The sequence below is a fragment of the Myxine glutinosa genome, chromosome 5 (assembly GCF_964187855.1).
Source record: "Myxine glutinosa chromosome 5, kmMyxGlut1.1, whole genome shotgun sequence".
Lineage (NCBI taxonomy): Eukaryota > Metazoa > Chordata > Myxini > Myxiniformes > Myxinidae > Myxine > Myxine glutinosa.
This window is the reverse complement of record NC_136265.1, coordinates 112,008,451-112,023,739: the sequence shown is the minus strand read 5'-3', so window position 1 is coordinate 112,023,739 and position 15,289 is coordinate 112,008,451. Positions and strand designations below refer to the sequence as shown.

Below are 15,289 nucleotides of genomic sequence, written 5' to 3'. Positions count from 1 at the left end.
ATTTTAAAGTTGATGCACTTGGTCTTGATGGTTCGATTTGTAACTAGATTTCCGATTTTCTTTTAGACAGACCACAGGTGGTCAAAATTGGTTCGAAAATTTCTCAGACGATCACCCTGAACACCGAAGTACCTCCGGGGCTGTTGCTGGCCTGATTCTCAACGGTGATGAAAGTGATTTCCGTAATCAAATTGAAAAACATGATCTATGGTGTTGTTTAAACAATCTCCAACTCAGGCTCAGCTCAGCAACTGTTGGTCTTTCTTAGAGGGTTGAAAAGTTTTGGTGCCAGCCGTCCTGTGTTGATCAGGTTCGATCGCGTAGTGATGGAGAGTGTCCTTACACCGTCTTTCACTGTGTGGTATAGTAGCTCGATGCAGGACGACTGATCTCGACTCGACAGGATAGTAAAGACTGCTTGGAAAATTACTGGTTGTGATCTGCCTTCCATCGAGAGATCTGCCTTCCTGTACTCCGGTCGAGTAGTGAAAAGAGCAAAAGCTATCATCCGAGAGGAGTTCCACTCAGCGCATGACATTTTTGAACATCTGTTTGGGTAAACGTTATCATTCCATCAAAACAAACCGGAATCGCTTGCACGACAGCTTTTGCCCAACTGCAATCCGCACCGTCAATGAATCAGTGTAAAGTTTTGTGAACATCTAAAGCATGGTTATGGATATTTTAAACCATGGCACATTTCATTTTCTCATTTCATTTCATCACCAAATGGTGTTTTAAGGTTCTCTATTCACAATAAACCTAATTCTTTTTTAGCGTACTTTTGTCAGCATGCACTGTCAAAGTACCTCTCATTGTAAGTGTATCGCATATATCTATAGACAGTATATACACAAAGAATTAAGTTAAGCACCCCTACACAACGAATTAAGGTAAGCACCCCCTAATATATATTCTTTGTGTATATGTATACATTGGCATATATTCTAAGGTATGTGAGATCAAATAATGATTGGTATGACATTAGCAATTATCCATTGATGAAATTGAGTGATCAAAGTGAAAAAAAGTGATTGGTTGAGTCAGTGATCCGATCACGTGGGTCCTACACACGTTATTGACGCAAAGATCGCTAGAGGTCTTCTCAGAACAATGACTGTACGTTAGAAAACATAAACGACATCCACACTGTCCGTGATGGACCTATAGCTCCATACTTAAATTGAGGTGAAAATATGCCTAAAATTCCCAAAAATTTTCACCTTAAATTATTCAGAATAAAATATTGAAAACGGCATGATTGTTATGTTTTTATGTGACCATAATATCACTTCTCCAGAAAATATAGCAATATCATGGGTATATTACACTGTTTTGACGACAACAAACTTGTAATGTGCGAGGTTGTAAAAAAACGGGGGGGGGGGTGCTTAACTTAATTCTTTGTGTATATATAAAACCGAAAAACACCGTGAAGCCGTACGTCCGGGAAGCCGTTCATCCGTCCGTCCCTCAGACGGGGAAGCCATGAAGTTGCGATTATGTGTTTATTAATACCACATCCTTTCAATGCCCCGGTTGCTTCCTGTCTATTAATTATGTACTTCTATTAATTACGGATTGTTGGAATACACCTTTCGACCTTTTAGAGTGCTGAGATCCCTTTTTTTCCTTTTTTTTCTTTTTTTTTTGTATACAAGATCGAGGCTCGTGAAAGAGCTAACATTAATCATACAGAAAGACAAACCGACACATAAAACATATAACATGGGGAGCGGTAGACAAGATGGGGCGAGAGGGGGAGGAACACAAACACAACATCTGAGAGCAGGGACATCGAGAGATCTGTGGGAGGGAGAGGGCTTTGGGGGGGGGGGGGAGGCATGGGAAGGGGGGTGGGAGAGGTATAAAACATATGGACACTGCCGAGACTTCCAGGAAAGAAGTTGGAATTTCAAACAAGGTGGATCTGGAGTGAATTAGTGGGGGTAGAAAAGATCAAGGTTTTGGATGGGGGAAGATAAGAGATGGTGGTGAACAGCTGTTTTAAAGACCTGGAGGGAGGAGTGGGATTGAAGGGAGTGTGGGAGTTTGTTCCAGAGGCGGGAGAAAAGAGGAATGAAAGAGTGAAAGTGAGCAGAGAGCCGAGCAGTAAGACACAGTGAAGTGAGTGAAGGTGAGCAGTAAGAAGTTGACTTACACCTTTGAAGACCCTTAAGACCACGAAGACCCAAAAGACCCTGCCAACCCTGAAGACCCTTAAATACTCAAAAGACCCAAAGGAAGAAAAACAACCGGAAGGTTCCAAAGAACAAAAGACCCCGAAGACCCCAGTAAAGCCGTGAAGCTGTGATTATGTCTATTAATTATGTATTGTTTGAACACCGGTTGCACCCTATCTATTAATTTTGTATGTCTATTAATTACGGATTGTCGGAATACAGCAATACCCCGGCCTACGTCATTAATTGGTTCCATAAGCCGTGACGTAACTCGGTTTTTGACGTAAACCGGGCGTAATGTCTTAAAAATGCCTTAAAATGAAGACAAACACCGTAAAACTAGAGTAAACTAGAACGGGCACTCGGTAGAGCGCATACCTTCGCCGCAGCTATGGTAAAAATACGATTTTGACCTTTTCGTGACCTTGACCTTGACCTTTGACCCGATTGCTCCCAAAATCTAATCAAATGTGTCCCGTATAATAACCAATCATCCCACCAAATTTCATGCAATTCGGTTGAATACTTTTTGAGTTATGCGAATAACATACACACACACACACAGACATACAAATAAATACACAGCGATCAAAACATAACCTTCCGCTTTTGCGAAGGTAATAACTGGAGGAGGCTGCGGCTTCACCCTGAATCTTTGCCGCTCCCCGTCGGGAGTCCCTCTGTTGTTTTCTATCGGTCGGGTCTTCTCCTCGAACGGGGGTGACCGGCACGGACGTGTCGACCGTGAGCGGGCTTGTGTGCAGAGTGGCTCCGCGGCCCGCTTCACCACGGCGTGCTTTACCCAACGTGTCCGAGCAGTTTCACCGGTGGTCGTGTCGTGTCGTCTGTGATGAACGAACGAGCTCAGGGTTCCGTGAACCCGGCCGCCCCGGGGATCGACGCTCGCCTCCGAGTCGTAGGCGTTCCCCGTCTTTCCTCGAGCGGCCGAAGTTGCTTCTTTTTGTTGGACGATGCGATATACGCAGAAACGATGACGTACAGGCAGGCATTTGCAAATCCATGCACATGTGCACATGCACACGTCGATCGGCTCGTCGACGCCGGATGCCGGCGAGGTGCCCAACGAGGCACCCCGGCTCGAGGCTCGACACGGTCGTTCGTTTCACATGGGCCATGGGCCATGGGGCCTGACCTCGTCGCAGACATTGCACACTCTGCACGGTGACGTGACGTCTGCCACGGACGGTCGTCTGAGCCGGCATCGTCGTCATGTTTCGCCGTTGCCACGTTACGTTGGTTGTTTTACACAGTAAAGGAATAATGACAAAAATACCAGCGAAAGACAAAGCAAGCACGCGACCGCAGCACAGGACAAAATGCATATGGCGTCGCCTTTATTTTGAATGAGAACCAGCAGCTACGCAGCTACGTGTACGTACAGTATACTGTACGTACATTTATAAATATTTTTAATGTGCTTTTTATTGTATTTTAAATTGTTTTTTAGCTTCTTTTATTATTAATTTATGTACTTTTTTTTTTTTTTTTATAATATATTTTAAAGGAAAAATTAATTTTTTTCACGTCCTCCTATTATGATGTAGGAGTGACGTAAAGTCGCACATAATGACGTTCGCTGAACTGAAATTTACTCTTGAAGAGTGGCGTAAAGTTGGATTTGACGTAGGTCGAAATGGCGTAAAACGGGGTATTGCTGTATACCTTTCAACCCTTTAGACTGCTGAGATCCCTTAGACCTTTGAAGATCCTTTAAGTCCCACAAGACCCTTAAGACCACAAAGACCCCAAAGAACCCCAAAGACTCAAAAGACCCAAAATACCCCAAAGACCCAAAATACCTAAAAAAAACCCTTAAAGATCCAGAGGACCCAAAATACCTTGAAGACCCCAAAGCCTCAAAATACCCCCTTCGACCCCTTAGGGTCAACGAGTCAGCTTAGACTTTAACACCATTTAGACCCCTTACACCCTTCAGACCAATTAGACAGCTTCGACCCTTGACCATTTAGACGTTAGAGCTTTAGACCACATGCACCATTTTGATTACAAATAAATTACAAATAAATAAAATCACCAATATTACAAATAAATTTGTACAAAATAAATGTTTATATTATGATTGATGTAAATCATGACAACACAGAAACACAAGTTCAGTCAGGTCATTATCCTCAGTTTAAACAGCCCGTGCCTCTGCGGCGACGTGTGGTGAGGCAAGCGTAGCCACGCCAGTATGACAATACATGTAATATTAGTAGCTCGACGGGACTTTAATCCGGTGACCTTATGCTATCGAGCAGTATCCGTAGGTAAGTCAGTCAGTCAGTCAGTGAGTCGGTCAGTCAGTGAGTGAGTGAATCAGTCAGTGGGTCAGTCAGTGAGTCAGTCAGTGAGTCAGTCAATGAGTCAGTCAATGAGTCAGTCAATGAGTCAGTCATCAATTCAGTCAATGAGTCAGCCAACGAGTCAGCCAACGAGTCAGCCAACGAGTCAGCCAACGAGTCAGCCAACAAGTCAGCCAACAAGTCAGCCAACGAGTCAGCCAACGAGTCAGCCAACAAGTCAGCCAACAAGTCAGCCAATGAGTCATTCAGTAAATGAGTCAGTCAGTGAGTCATTCAGTGAGTCATTCAGTGAGTCAGTCAATGAGTCAGTCAATGAGTCTGTCAGTCAGTGAGTCAGCCAGTGAGTCAATGGGTCAGTCAGTGAGTCAATGGGTCAGTCAGTGAGTCAGTCAGTTAGTCAGTCAGTTAGTCAGTCAATGAGTCAGCCAATGAGTCAGTCAGTGAGTCAGTCAGTTAGTCAGTCAGCCAATGAGTCAGCCAATGAGTCAGCCAGTGAGTCAGCCAGTGAGTCAGTCAGTGAGTCAGGCAGTCAGTCAGTCAGTGAGTCAGTGAGTCAGTGAGTCAGTGAGTGAGTTAGTCAGTCAGTGAGTCTGTAAACACTTCAGTCATTATCGCTTGAATCAAACACACACTTTTGATGAAACTTGGATACAAGCTTCATATATGATGCTTAACGAAGGTGTATTGACCACATCAAAATCTGCGCTCATTAAGGGGTCTACGGAGGAAGGGGTTTTGACCCCCAAAATAGGTATTTGCTCTCTTCTCCGAAACTACACACGAATTCAATGAAACTTGATTATAACCATAATTTCCCATGATGTACCAAAGTTTGTTTATGGCATTAAAAATATCAGGGTCTGAGGGGGGTTTTTGATTGGATTTAGGTTGGGGCTCTGACTGGGACACTCAAGAACATTTATATTTTTGTTCCTTAACCACTCAAGTGTAGCTTTGGCTGTGTGCTTCGGGTCGTTGTCATGCTGAAAGGTGAACTTCCGTCCCAATTTGAGCTTTCTTGCAGAGGGCAGCAAGTTTTCCCTCTACCATTTTTCTGTATTTTGCTCCATCCCTTTTCCCTTCTATCCTGACATGTGCCCCAGTCCCTACTGATGAGGAACATCCACATAACATGATGCTTTCACCACCATGCTTCACAGTAGGGATGATGTTCTTTGGGTGATGTGCTGTGGTGGGGTTTGCGCCAAATGTAACGTTTTGCATTTAGGCCAAAAAGTTCCATCTTAGTTTCGTCAGATCAAAAAACTTTTTGCCACATGGCTTCAGAATCTCCGGGGTGTTTTTTTTCATACCTCAAACAGGACTCAAGGTGGGCTTTTTGGAGTAATGGCTTCCTTCTTGACACCCTACCATACAGGCCAAACCTGAGATGTGGTTGGGATATTGTTGTCACATGCACACAGTGACCAGTCTATGCCATAAATGCCTGTAGCTCTTTCAAAGTTTCCATTGGCCTCTTGGTGGCCTCTCTGATCAGAGTCCTTGTTTGGTCATCCAGATTGGAGGGACGGCCTGATCTAGGCAGGGTCTTGGTGGTACCATGCACCATCCACCACTTAATGATTGTCTTGACTGTGCTCCAAGGGATATTGAAGGCCTTTGAAATATTTTTATACCATCCCCTGATCTGTGCCTTTCCACAACTTTATCCCGGAAGTCTTTTGAAAGCTCATTGGTGCTCATGGTTGAGTCTTTGCTGTGAAATGCACTCCCTAACAGAGGAAACCTACAGGAAGAGCTGATTTCACTCTGAAATTATCAAAATCACTACAATTTAACAAAGGTGGAGGCGAATTTACTTTGTGTGTGATTTTGAAGGTGATTGGTTACACCTGAGATAATTTAAAATTGCTATTATAAGGGGGGTGGGGTGCACTTATCCAAGCAAGATATTCTAGTTTTGTATTTTATTTAATTTTCTGAAGTTTGTAGAATTTGTTTTTCACTTGGAAGTTGTGGGTTAAGATGTGTAAATAAAGGTGGAAAAAGTCTGATTTAATGCAATTTAATTCCAGGCAAAAGGTAACAAAAGGTGAAAAATTGAAAGGGGGTGTAGACTTTCTAAGGGCACTGCATAATATTTTTACCACATAAAGACTATACTTTTTACGGCGTAGCCCATAGCGCAAAGCCGTCTAGAACAGTGTTTGTCCGTCTGTATGTACACTACTCACAATAAGTTAGGGATATTTTGGGAGTAAGTTTATGTTTTGGGTTAGGGTTAGGGTTAGGGTTAGGGTTAGGGTATTGAAATCAAGAATGCTGTGTTTTGTCACATTCATTAATAACCATAGAATTAGGACCAACAACTTTTTTCAACATCATTAATACACAAAATCAACCACACCGAAGCACCTGCCAATATCCCTAACTTATTGTGAGTAGTGTATGTCAACTCAAACATATACCAATCAGAGCTGAGGATCTGGTCACATGACAGGGTGATGTGATTACGTCTGATGTCATTACGGTGGTACGGCAGCTGACTGTCCACTCTCTGGCATTTTGATTCCAATGTCGTTCATGCCGAACATATCGACAAACCTGTCATATATCACAATCGCCATGCTCTACCTTCACGTTTTTCATTCAGTGTGAAACACAAACAAATCGATTATTAAAATTATCATCAAATATCAAAAACATCGGCATTACGTCACTTGCAACAATACGGTACGTTTAGGCCTTAGGCTTCATGCCTACCCTTCAGACTGCTTCAGACAAATTAAGCCCAGATTTCTTAATACAGTAGTGTATCGTTTCAGTAGTATGGTTTTCATAATAGTAATAATAATAATAATAATAATAATATTGTAAATATGACCATAACACTTTAATCCCAATGGCGTGAATACAAAGTCAATGGATTGAAGCGGTGTATGGTTCAGGAATCAATGATAAGCAGTGGACGGTACTAACAACCGCGGAAGTAAGGAATTCTCCCCGGTTTTTGATAGCATGTTATTAACCCAATCCTTGTGGGGTATAATCTAGATTACAGTAGATCTTCGCTCAGTTCTGTAAGTAAAACTTACGCATGGATGTCGGGATTCCTCCAAATTTCTTTGTTTAATGTTATAAACAGCATTAGCGACTGTTTGAAAAGCTAATCATGTTTGTTTGTGGTTTATAATATTTTACAAGCCCGGCTAGGCCGCTGTTAGACTTTCGGTCTTGTTTCAGCAAACAATGTACAATCTCCTACAACCCGGAAGATGGGTACTCTGCTAGGTTGAACAGAAATTGCATCACTTGGGTCACTGCATTGGTTCACCAATCAAAACTTCAAAGCGTATTGTTTTTGAGGTCAAAAGCTCAAAGGGTCAAATGCCACGGTCAAATAAAATCATAAATTTTCATCCAAATTGACTTAAAATTTGAATAGGGTTTGCATATTGGGTCACTGATGCCTATAGGCCGCAATTAGAAAATGTATCAACCAAATTTGTTGTGCACGACATTCCATCATGTAAAACAGTTGATAGGTCAAATTTCCGAAATTCCCAAATTGCTGTTTCCATGACAACTATTGTTTTATTTGAAATCTGCAAGAATGGTGCTATTCACAACATCTTACCCGTTTGTTTGTGACCTTACTGATTTGAGCTTCCAAGGTTAAGTGGAACAAAACCTTCGAGGATCATATTTTTGACCACGATGCATCGAAATAGGGATTTTTTAAAAGGCATGAGGTCACGTGGCCCTCTATTGCCCTTTTGCATTCCGAGTTAATTTCTTTGTGACTCCTTCACTCCTTTAGAACCCATTAGTCCCTTAAGACTTTTCACTTCATAACAGCCATTTGGATCATTTTGAGACCTATAGACCTTCTTTGGTTGAGACACTTTTCAACCCTATAGACCCTTTAAGATGCTTTGGCCACTTTCGACCCATTTTTGTTCTTACACCCTCCGACCCCTTTTGAGCTATTAGAGACGTAGACACTTTAAACCCATTAGACCTCTTTTACCCATTAGACATTTTGACCCTTTTCACCTCTTATACCTAATTTGACCTTTTTAGACCCTTTAAACCCCTCTAAAATCGAAAATAAAATTCCCACTGAAAATAGTTTTTGATGACCTTTTTCATACACCATTATCATCACATCACAAGTTGCAATGCCAAATTAAATCTGATATTCCAAAGTAAAACCGTGTTGAACAGTGAAAATGAAACGACTGATCTACCGATCATCGAATGGGAAACCAGAATGAAATGTGAGAAACACCGAATGGAAGTTGCTGAAAGCAAAGCTATGGGGAGTATAGTGAGAGGGGCGGGTTGCGGCTGAATAAGCGATGTGGAGAGGAATAGGTGCATGGAGGTTGTTGGTTGCCATGGCAATCTTAGGTCAGGGGGTAGGCCCAAAACGTGCCTGAATCCATTTCCCAGGTGAGCTTCCATAATATCACCCTCGTTCCCAAGCAGTACTTTGAAGGTACAACAAGTATGGATTGCAAGTCTTAGCAGGTGGAATTAAACGAAGTTGCCGAGGTTACCAGCTCCACCCACAGTTATATCGGATCACTGCATTTTTACACTCAATTCCTATTTATATAAATACACACTCCAAAAATTGCTCATTTGAGGTGAGACATCTGCGAACCCATCAGATGGTACACTGCTAGTACCTTGTAATACGAAACCATTTAAATTCTATATAACCTACAGTTTGGCTGCCATGGCAGACCGATGGGCATCAAACAAATCCAGCAATACAGGCTTTGAGGACTGACCGTCATTCTGTGCATACGCAAGTTTTTCAAACAAAGCATCCATCTTCTTCTCCGTTTCTGTGTGTGAAGAGCTGTCAAAGAGAGCTTAATAAACCCATGTGGAATGAATTTTTTTTACTCACACAAAAATGTTATCAGTGCCATTTAATCAGAATAAAACAGATAAACTTAATGGATGAAACAATTTAAGAATATAAATTCAATTTAAGGGTAAAGTACATTTGGAAAACAAAGATAATTACTCTCTGTGTGGGATTTTCATCGTTGAGGTCCACAAGTAAATTAAAGTGGACCAGACAGCACCTTGATGAGGTCATTCCCTATTCCTATCCCGACTACACCCACAAAAAAAATAGGTATTTTCAGGTGGCAATGCCAACCGAACATCATGAATGTCTCAATGCCACTGGGACACACTGTTGACTTCCTATCCAGGACGAGACAAGACCCATAATGTAACGCTTTGATACACATCTATTATAATAAAAGGCAGAGAGTGTGTGTGTGTCTGTGTGTGTGTGTGCGTGTGTGTGTGTGTGTGTGTGTGTGTGTATGTGTTGATTGACTTATGTGCATATCTATGATAATAAAAGGCAGAGTGTGTGCGTGTGTGTGTGTGCGTATATATATATATTGTTGCGGATCTCAAACGTCGGCCTCCCCCTTATCAAGGGGCGATTAATCCCCTTGTCTTTTTACGAGCCGACGCGATCCGGGGCTATCACGTTCCTTCCGGTCAGCGCTGAATCGGGTGGTTGGTCGAATTGGTCCTATTACCTAAGTACTAGCGCCTTCCGGGAAGCAAGGAAATAACCCCACCCCAACCACGGTTTCAGTGGACACGCCGAGCGATAGCGAGCCGCGATTTTTTTTTTTTTTTTTTTTTTGTATACTGAATCGAGGCTCGTGAAAGAACTAACATTTATTTCACAAACAAATCAACCAGACAAACAAGATATATAAAAGAGGGAGCAGAGGACAAGATGGGGAGAGAAGGGGAAGCACACAAACATAACATTTGAGGGCAGAGAGATGTGTGGGAGGGAGAGGGCTTGGGGGGAGGAGGCGTGGGAAGGGGGGGGGGGGTGGGAGAAGTATAAAACACAAGGACACCAAGGACTTCCAGGACAGAAGTTGGTATTTCAAAAAAGGGGAATTGGGGTGAAATTAGCAGGGGTAGAAAAGATCAAGGTTTTGGATGGGGGAAGATAAGAGATGGTGGTGAACAGCTGTTTTAAAGACCTGGAGGGTGGAGTGGGATTGAAGAGAGTGAGGGAGTTTGTTCCAGAGGTGGGAGAAAAGAGGAATGAAGGAGTGAAGGTGAGCAGAGAGTCTTGATTTTGGCAGTTTAACCATAAGAGGGTTGCAGGCAGATCTTGAGCGACCTGGAGGAATATTTGCGGGACAGAGCCCAGAGAGAGCTGGGGGGGCAAGGCCAGAGAGGAGTCGATAGAAGACGGCAAGACCACCAACCTGCCTGCGGTGAGTGAGTTAGAGGCCCTTGGAGTTAGCTTCATCGCGGGAGATTCCAATGATTCTGAATGCTTTGGTTTCAACAGCGTGAAGACGAGCTAGGTGTGAGGCAGGAGCACCAGCCCAGAGGGGAGAGCAGTATTCCATTGAGCTGTGGATGAAAGCCTTGTATGTGGTGAGGAGCTCAGGTATGCCAAGGAAGGACTTCGCAGGACGGAGGATGCCCAGTCGGCGACTGGCTTTGGAGGCCAGATTTGAAATGTGGTTTTCCCAGGAAAGATCATGGCAGATAGTGAGACCCAAAAGCTTGAGTGACAGAACTTCTTGGAGAGGATTATTCAGAAAGTGGATGGGAGGGTTGTTCAGTCGGTCTTTTCGGAGAGACATCGTAAGAGTGTGAGATTTGTCAGGATTGAAAGACATGTTCCACTTGTTTGCCCAGTCTGTGATTTTGTCCAGGTCTGCAGAGAGTGAGGAGGCTGCAGACTGCCGATCTGAGGGATGAAGAATGGAGCGACAGAGAGTAGAGTCATCAGCAAAGAGATAGAGAGGATTTTCAAGAGAGTCAGAGAGATCATTGATGAAGACCAGAAAAAGCACAGGGCCCAGAACACTGCCTTGGGGAACTCCAGCCTGAACAGGACCAGGAGATGAGAGAAACCCATTCAGGGCCACACGTTGACTACGACTAGAGAGGAAGTCCGCCAGCCATGCGTGGAGATTTCCATGGATACCAAAAGAGGAGAGTTTGGTGAGCAGAGCAGGGTGCCAGACCGTATCGAAGGCACGTGATATGTCAAGGGAAAAAAAAAACCAAAAAAAAAAAACCACCTTTAGAGGCAATTTTTCCCTGCAAGCGGGGGTTGCCCTTTTTCGGGAACTGTGGTTGTTGTTGTTTTTCGGTCCCCTTTTTGAAGCAATGTTTTACGGCCGGATGCCCTTCCTGACGCCAACCCTTTTTGCCGCCTTTAACGACAAGCAGGGAATTACCAGTGAACTGGTACTCAATTTGCCGACCTCGGAAGGATGACAGGCTGAGGCAACCCCCCTGGCGTTAATTCAGCGATCGACCGGGATTCGAACCCAGGATCCTAGGATCCAAAGCCGGCACCCTAGCCGCTAGCCCAACACCATGTCAAGGGAGACAGCTCTAATTTCCTGTTTGGCATTGAGGACCTCCATCCATTGTTGAGAAAGCAGAAGCAGCATGTCCAGAGTAGAGTGACCAGGTCTGAAACCAAATTGATGATCAGAGATCAAGCCATTGGTGAAGAGGAAAGATTTCATATCTAAAGCAATGATGGATTCCATGACTTTGCTGATAATTGGGAGAATGCTGATTGGTCTGTAGTTGCTGGGATCTGTTTTTGCACCTTTTTTGTGCAAAGCGGTGATGTTGGCAGATTTCCAAGCAGATGGCAGATGACCTTGAGCAAAAGGGAGGGTGAAGAGAACAGAGAGAGGGAGTGAAAGAGCGGAAGAACAGGATTTTAGGACCCGTGGGCTGATGCCGTCAGGTCCAGTTGCAGAATCAGAGTCGAGGGTTGACAGAAACTTTTCCACCTTGTCAGGAGGAAAGGACACAGAGTCCAGGAGCAGCTGCGTACGACTGGGTACGGTGGGTACAGAGAGGGATGGGTTTGGGACACAAGATTTAGAGGCAAACACAGAGTTGAGGCATTCAGCTTTTTCACGTGCAGAGTCAGCTGTGTGGCCGTTTGAGGTGAGGGAGGGGATGGAGGGGGAACAAACACCAGAAACAGATTTGACCAGACGCCACCAGGATTTGCAAGAGGGAGACAGATAAGAGAGTTCTGTCCTGAGAACGGAGAGATATTGTTTCCCGGCTCTCCTGAGGGTGGACACACACTTGTTTCGGGCTTCGTGAAAGGAAATGAGATTTCCTTCCGTTGGATTTGCTTTCCAGGACACGAAAGCAAGTTGTTTCTGGGCAATAGCCTCACCACAAGATTCCGTGTACCATGGACGGGAGGAAGGGTATGACAACTGAAGACGAGATGGGATAAATCTGTGCATGAGAGAGAGCAATTTACTTTGGAAGAATTCCCAGGATGAGTTGATGTCAGAGGCGGAAGAGATGGGAGACCAGTCCAGATGATTGATGGCTGCTTGAAGACCGTGCCAGTTGGCCTGAGTGAAATGCCAGACTCGTCGACGCTGACGAGGCTCTCTGAGAATGGTCAGAGAGATGTCCACTTTAACAAGCACATGATCAGATGAGCCGATTGGAGCAGAAGAAGAGCAGCAGACATTTTCAGGGAAGTTAGTCATAACCAAATCCAGAAGAGAAGATGCTCCGTTGACTGAGATCCGGGTCGGGAAATTGACAGATTGTGTCAGTCCCAGTGAGTCACAGAAGTCCTTTGCTGAAGAGCCATGGCTGGTGAGAGAGGTACCCACACCCAGCCAACTGGCATGGTGACAAATGAAATCACCACATATGAGGAAGGGAGAGTTGGGATGGGTAGATCGAAGTTGGTCCATATTATCAGACAGCGAGATGTAGATGGAGTCATCACTGTTTGGTGGACGGTACAACACACATATGAACAAAAGGTGGCAGCGAAGGGGAAGCCGTAACCAAAGGTATTCCTGGGGGTGAGGTGGAGAGAGGGCAGTGCAGGGCGAGTGAGGAAGAGAGTATTTTATAAAGATAGCAACCCCCCCTCCAGGACGAGGCTCAGGTCTATCATACCGGAGGTGGGAGTAACCTGGGAGAGATACCAAGGAATCAGAGACATCATGAAGGAGGAAAGTTTCTGTTAAGCAGATCACGTCTGGTTTGTCAGAAGCAACCTGTATGGAGAGATCAGTCAAGTTTGAGCGAAGGCCCCGGATGTTTGAGGTCCATACTGTTAAAGAAGAGGAAGGGGGAGCATCGGATACAGAACAGGTTGGGGGGGGGGGGGGGAGCGGTAGGATAAGATATGGAAGAGGAGGAAGAGGTAGGGAGAGCTGTTGAAGGTGTGTCAGAGATTTCAGAATAGCTTGGAGAAAGGGAAGAATGGGGCGGACAAAAGGTTTGATGGTGATTGGGTGAGGTGCAGTGAGGTGTTATTTGAGGAGGGGGAAGAGTGAGGCAGAAGGTTGAGGGAGATGAAGGTGAAAGTTGGAATGGGGAAGAAGCGGGGAGGACGCTTTGAGGAGGAGGGGTGACAGGGGAGTCTCGGAGGGGAGGAGTGAGGGAGAGTCTCGGAGGGGAGGGGTGATGGGGAAGTTTTGGAGGGATGGGGTGATGGGGAAGATTTGGAGGGGAGGGGCAAGGGTGAAGATTTGAAAGGGATGGGTGATGGGGAAGATTTGGAGGGGAGGGGCAAGGGGGAAGATTTGAAAGGGATGGGTGATGGGGAAGATTTGGAGGGGAGGGGTGATGGGGAAGTTTTGAAGGGGAGGGGTGATGGGGAAGTTTTGGAGGGAAGGGGTGATGGGGAAGTTTTGGAGGGATGGGGTGATGGGGAAGATTTGGAGGGGAGGGGCAAGGGGGAAGTTTTGGAGGGATGGGGTGATGGGGAAGATTTGGAGGGGAGGGGCAAGGGGGAAGATTTGAAAGGGATGGGTGATGGGGAAGATTTGGAGGGGAGGGGTGATGGGGAAGTTTTGAAGGGGAGGGGTGATGGGGAAGTTTTTGAGGGAAGGGGTGATGGGGAAGTTTTTGAGGGAAGGGGTGATGGGGAAGATTTGGAGGGGAGGGGTGAGATTGGATTTTGAAAAATGTACGATTAATGGGAAACGAACATTTATTACAAAATGAGTTTCTTGAGACCTTCGAGTCAAAAATACGTTTGAGGACGCTGAAGGATGGGTGGAGTTCTGGAGAGTTTAGGGAATGTATGAAAGAGGCACTGTAACTGTAAGAGATGGAATTTTTTTTGGAATGAATAGATTTGGTGAGCAAGTCGAAAGCATCCTTTTGTAGAAGAAGAAGAAAAAGGTGTTATAGTAAATGACAGAATACAGTTCTTCAGGGGACAGTTGAAACATTTTTTAACGACGTGAACACGTGATCACGAACAACGTGGTCGAAGAACGAACGAACAAATAAGAACGAACAACGGATAAGAACAGAGAAGGGAATATATATATATATTTTTTTCTTTTTGAGTTGAGATGAAAATAGAGACAGACCGAACGTGAAACGTGAAAAATAGAGACCGAAAGTAATTGCGAGCGCAATCGAAGAACCGCCGAGACAGAAACAAAGCCTCAAGCCACGGTCAGACACGGTAGCCTACTAGTACTACACTAGGCCTCAGAATACGCGACACGAACTAACCGACGATTCTGTACACAGGTATGAAAAACCAACACCAAGAATACTATTAAAGACACACCAATACTTACACACACCGAAAGAAAGATACAGTTTCGACAAAAACACAATTGTGAAAAGTTACTTAACTTCGAAAGAGTGCGCGCATGGACAGCTTTGAAGAGACGAGACGTGACGTGACGTGACGAGAAGAACGTGAAGAGACTTTGAAGAGATTTAAAACGTTAGACAAGTGGTTGATGTTCAGGGAAGTTA

General features: G+C 44.5%; 1 protein-coding gene across 4 annotated transcripts in view; it reads right to left on the bottom strand.

The window, feature by feature from the left end:
* Nucleotides 1–15,289, bottom strand: part of AFG1L (AFG1 like ATPase) — a 151,095-nt gene that overhangs the window by 85,549 nt on the left and 50,257 nt on the right. For all 4 annotated transcript variants that reach the window (XM_078778538.1, XM_078778537.1, XM_068116595.2 and 1 more), the window contains exon 9: nt 9,271–9,341. In XM_078778538.1, the coding sequence (XP_078634664.1) occupies nt 9,271–9,341 (71 nt within the window). The remainder of the gene's footprint in view (nt 1–9,270; nt 9,342–15,289) is intronic.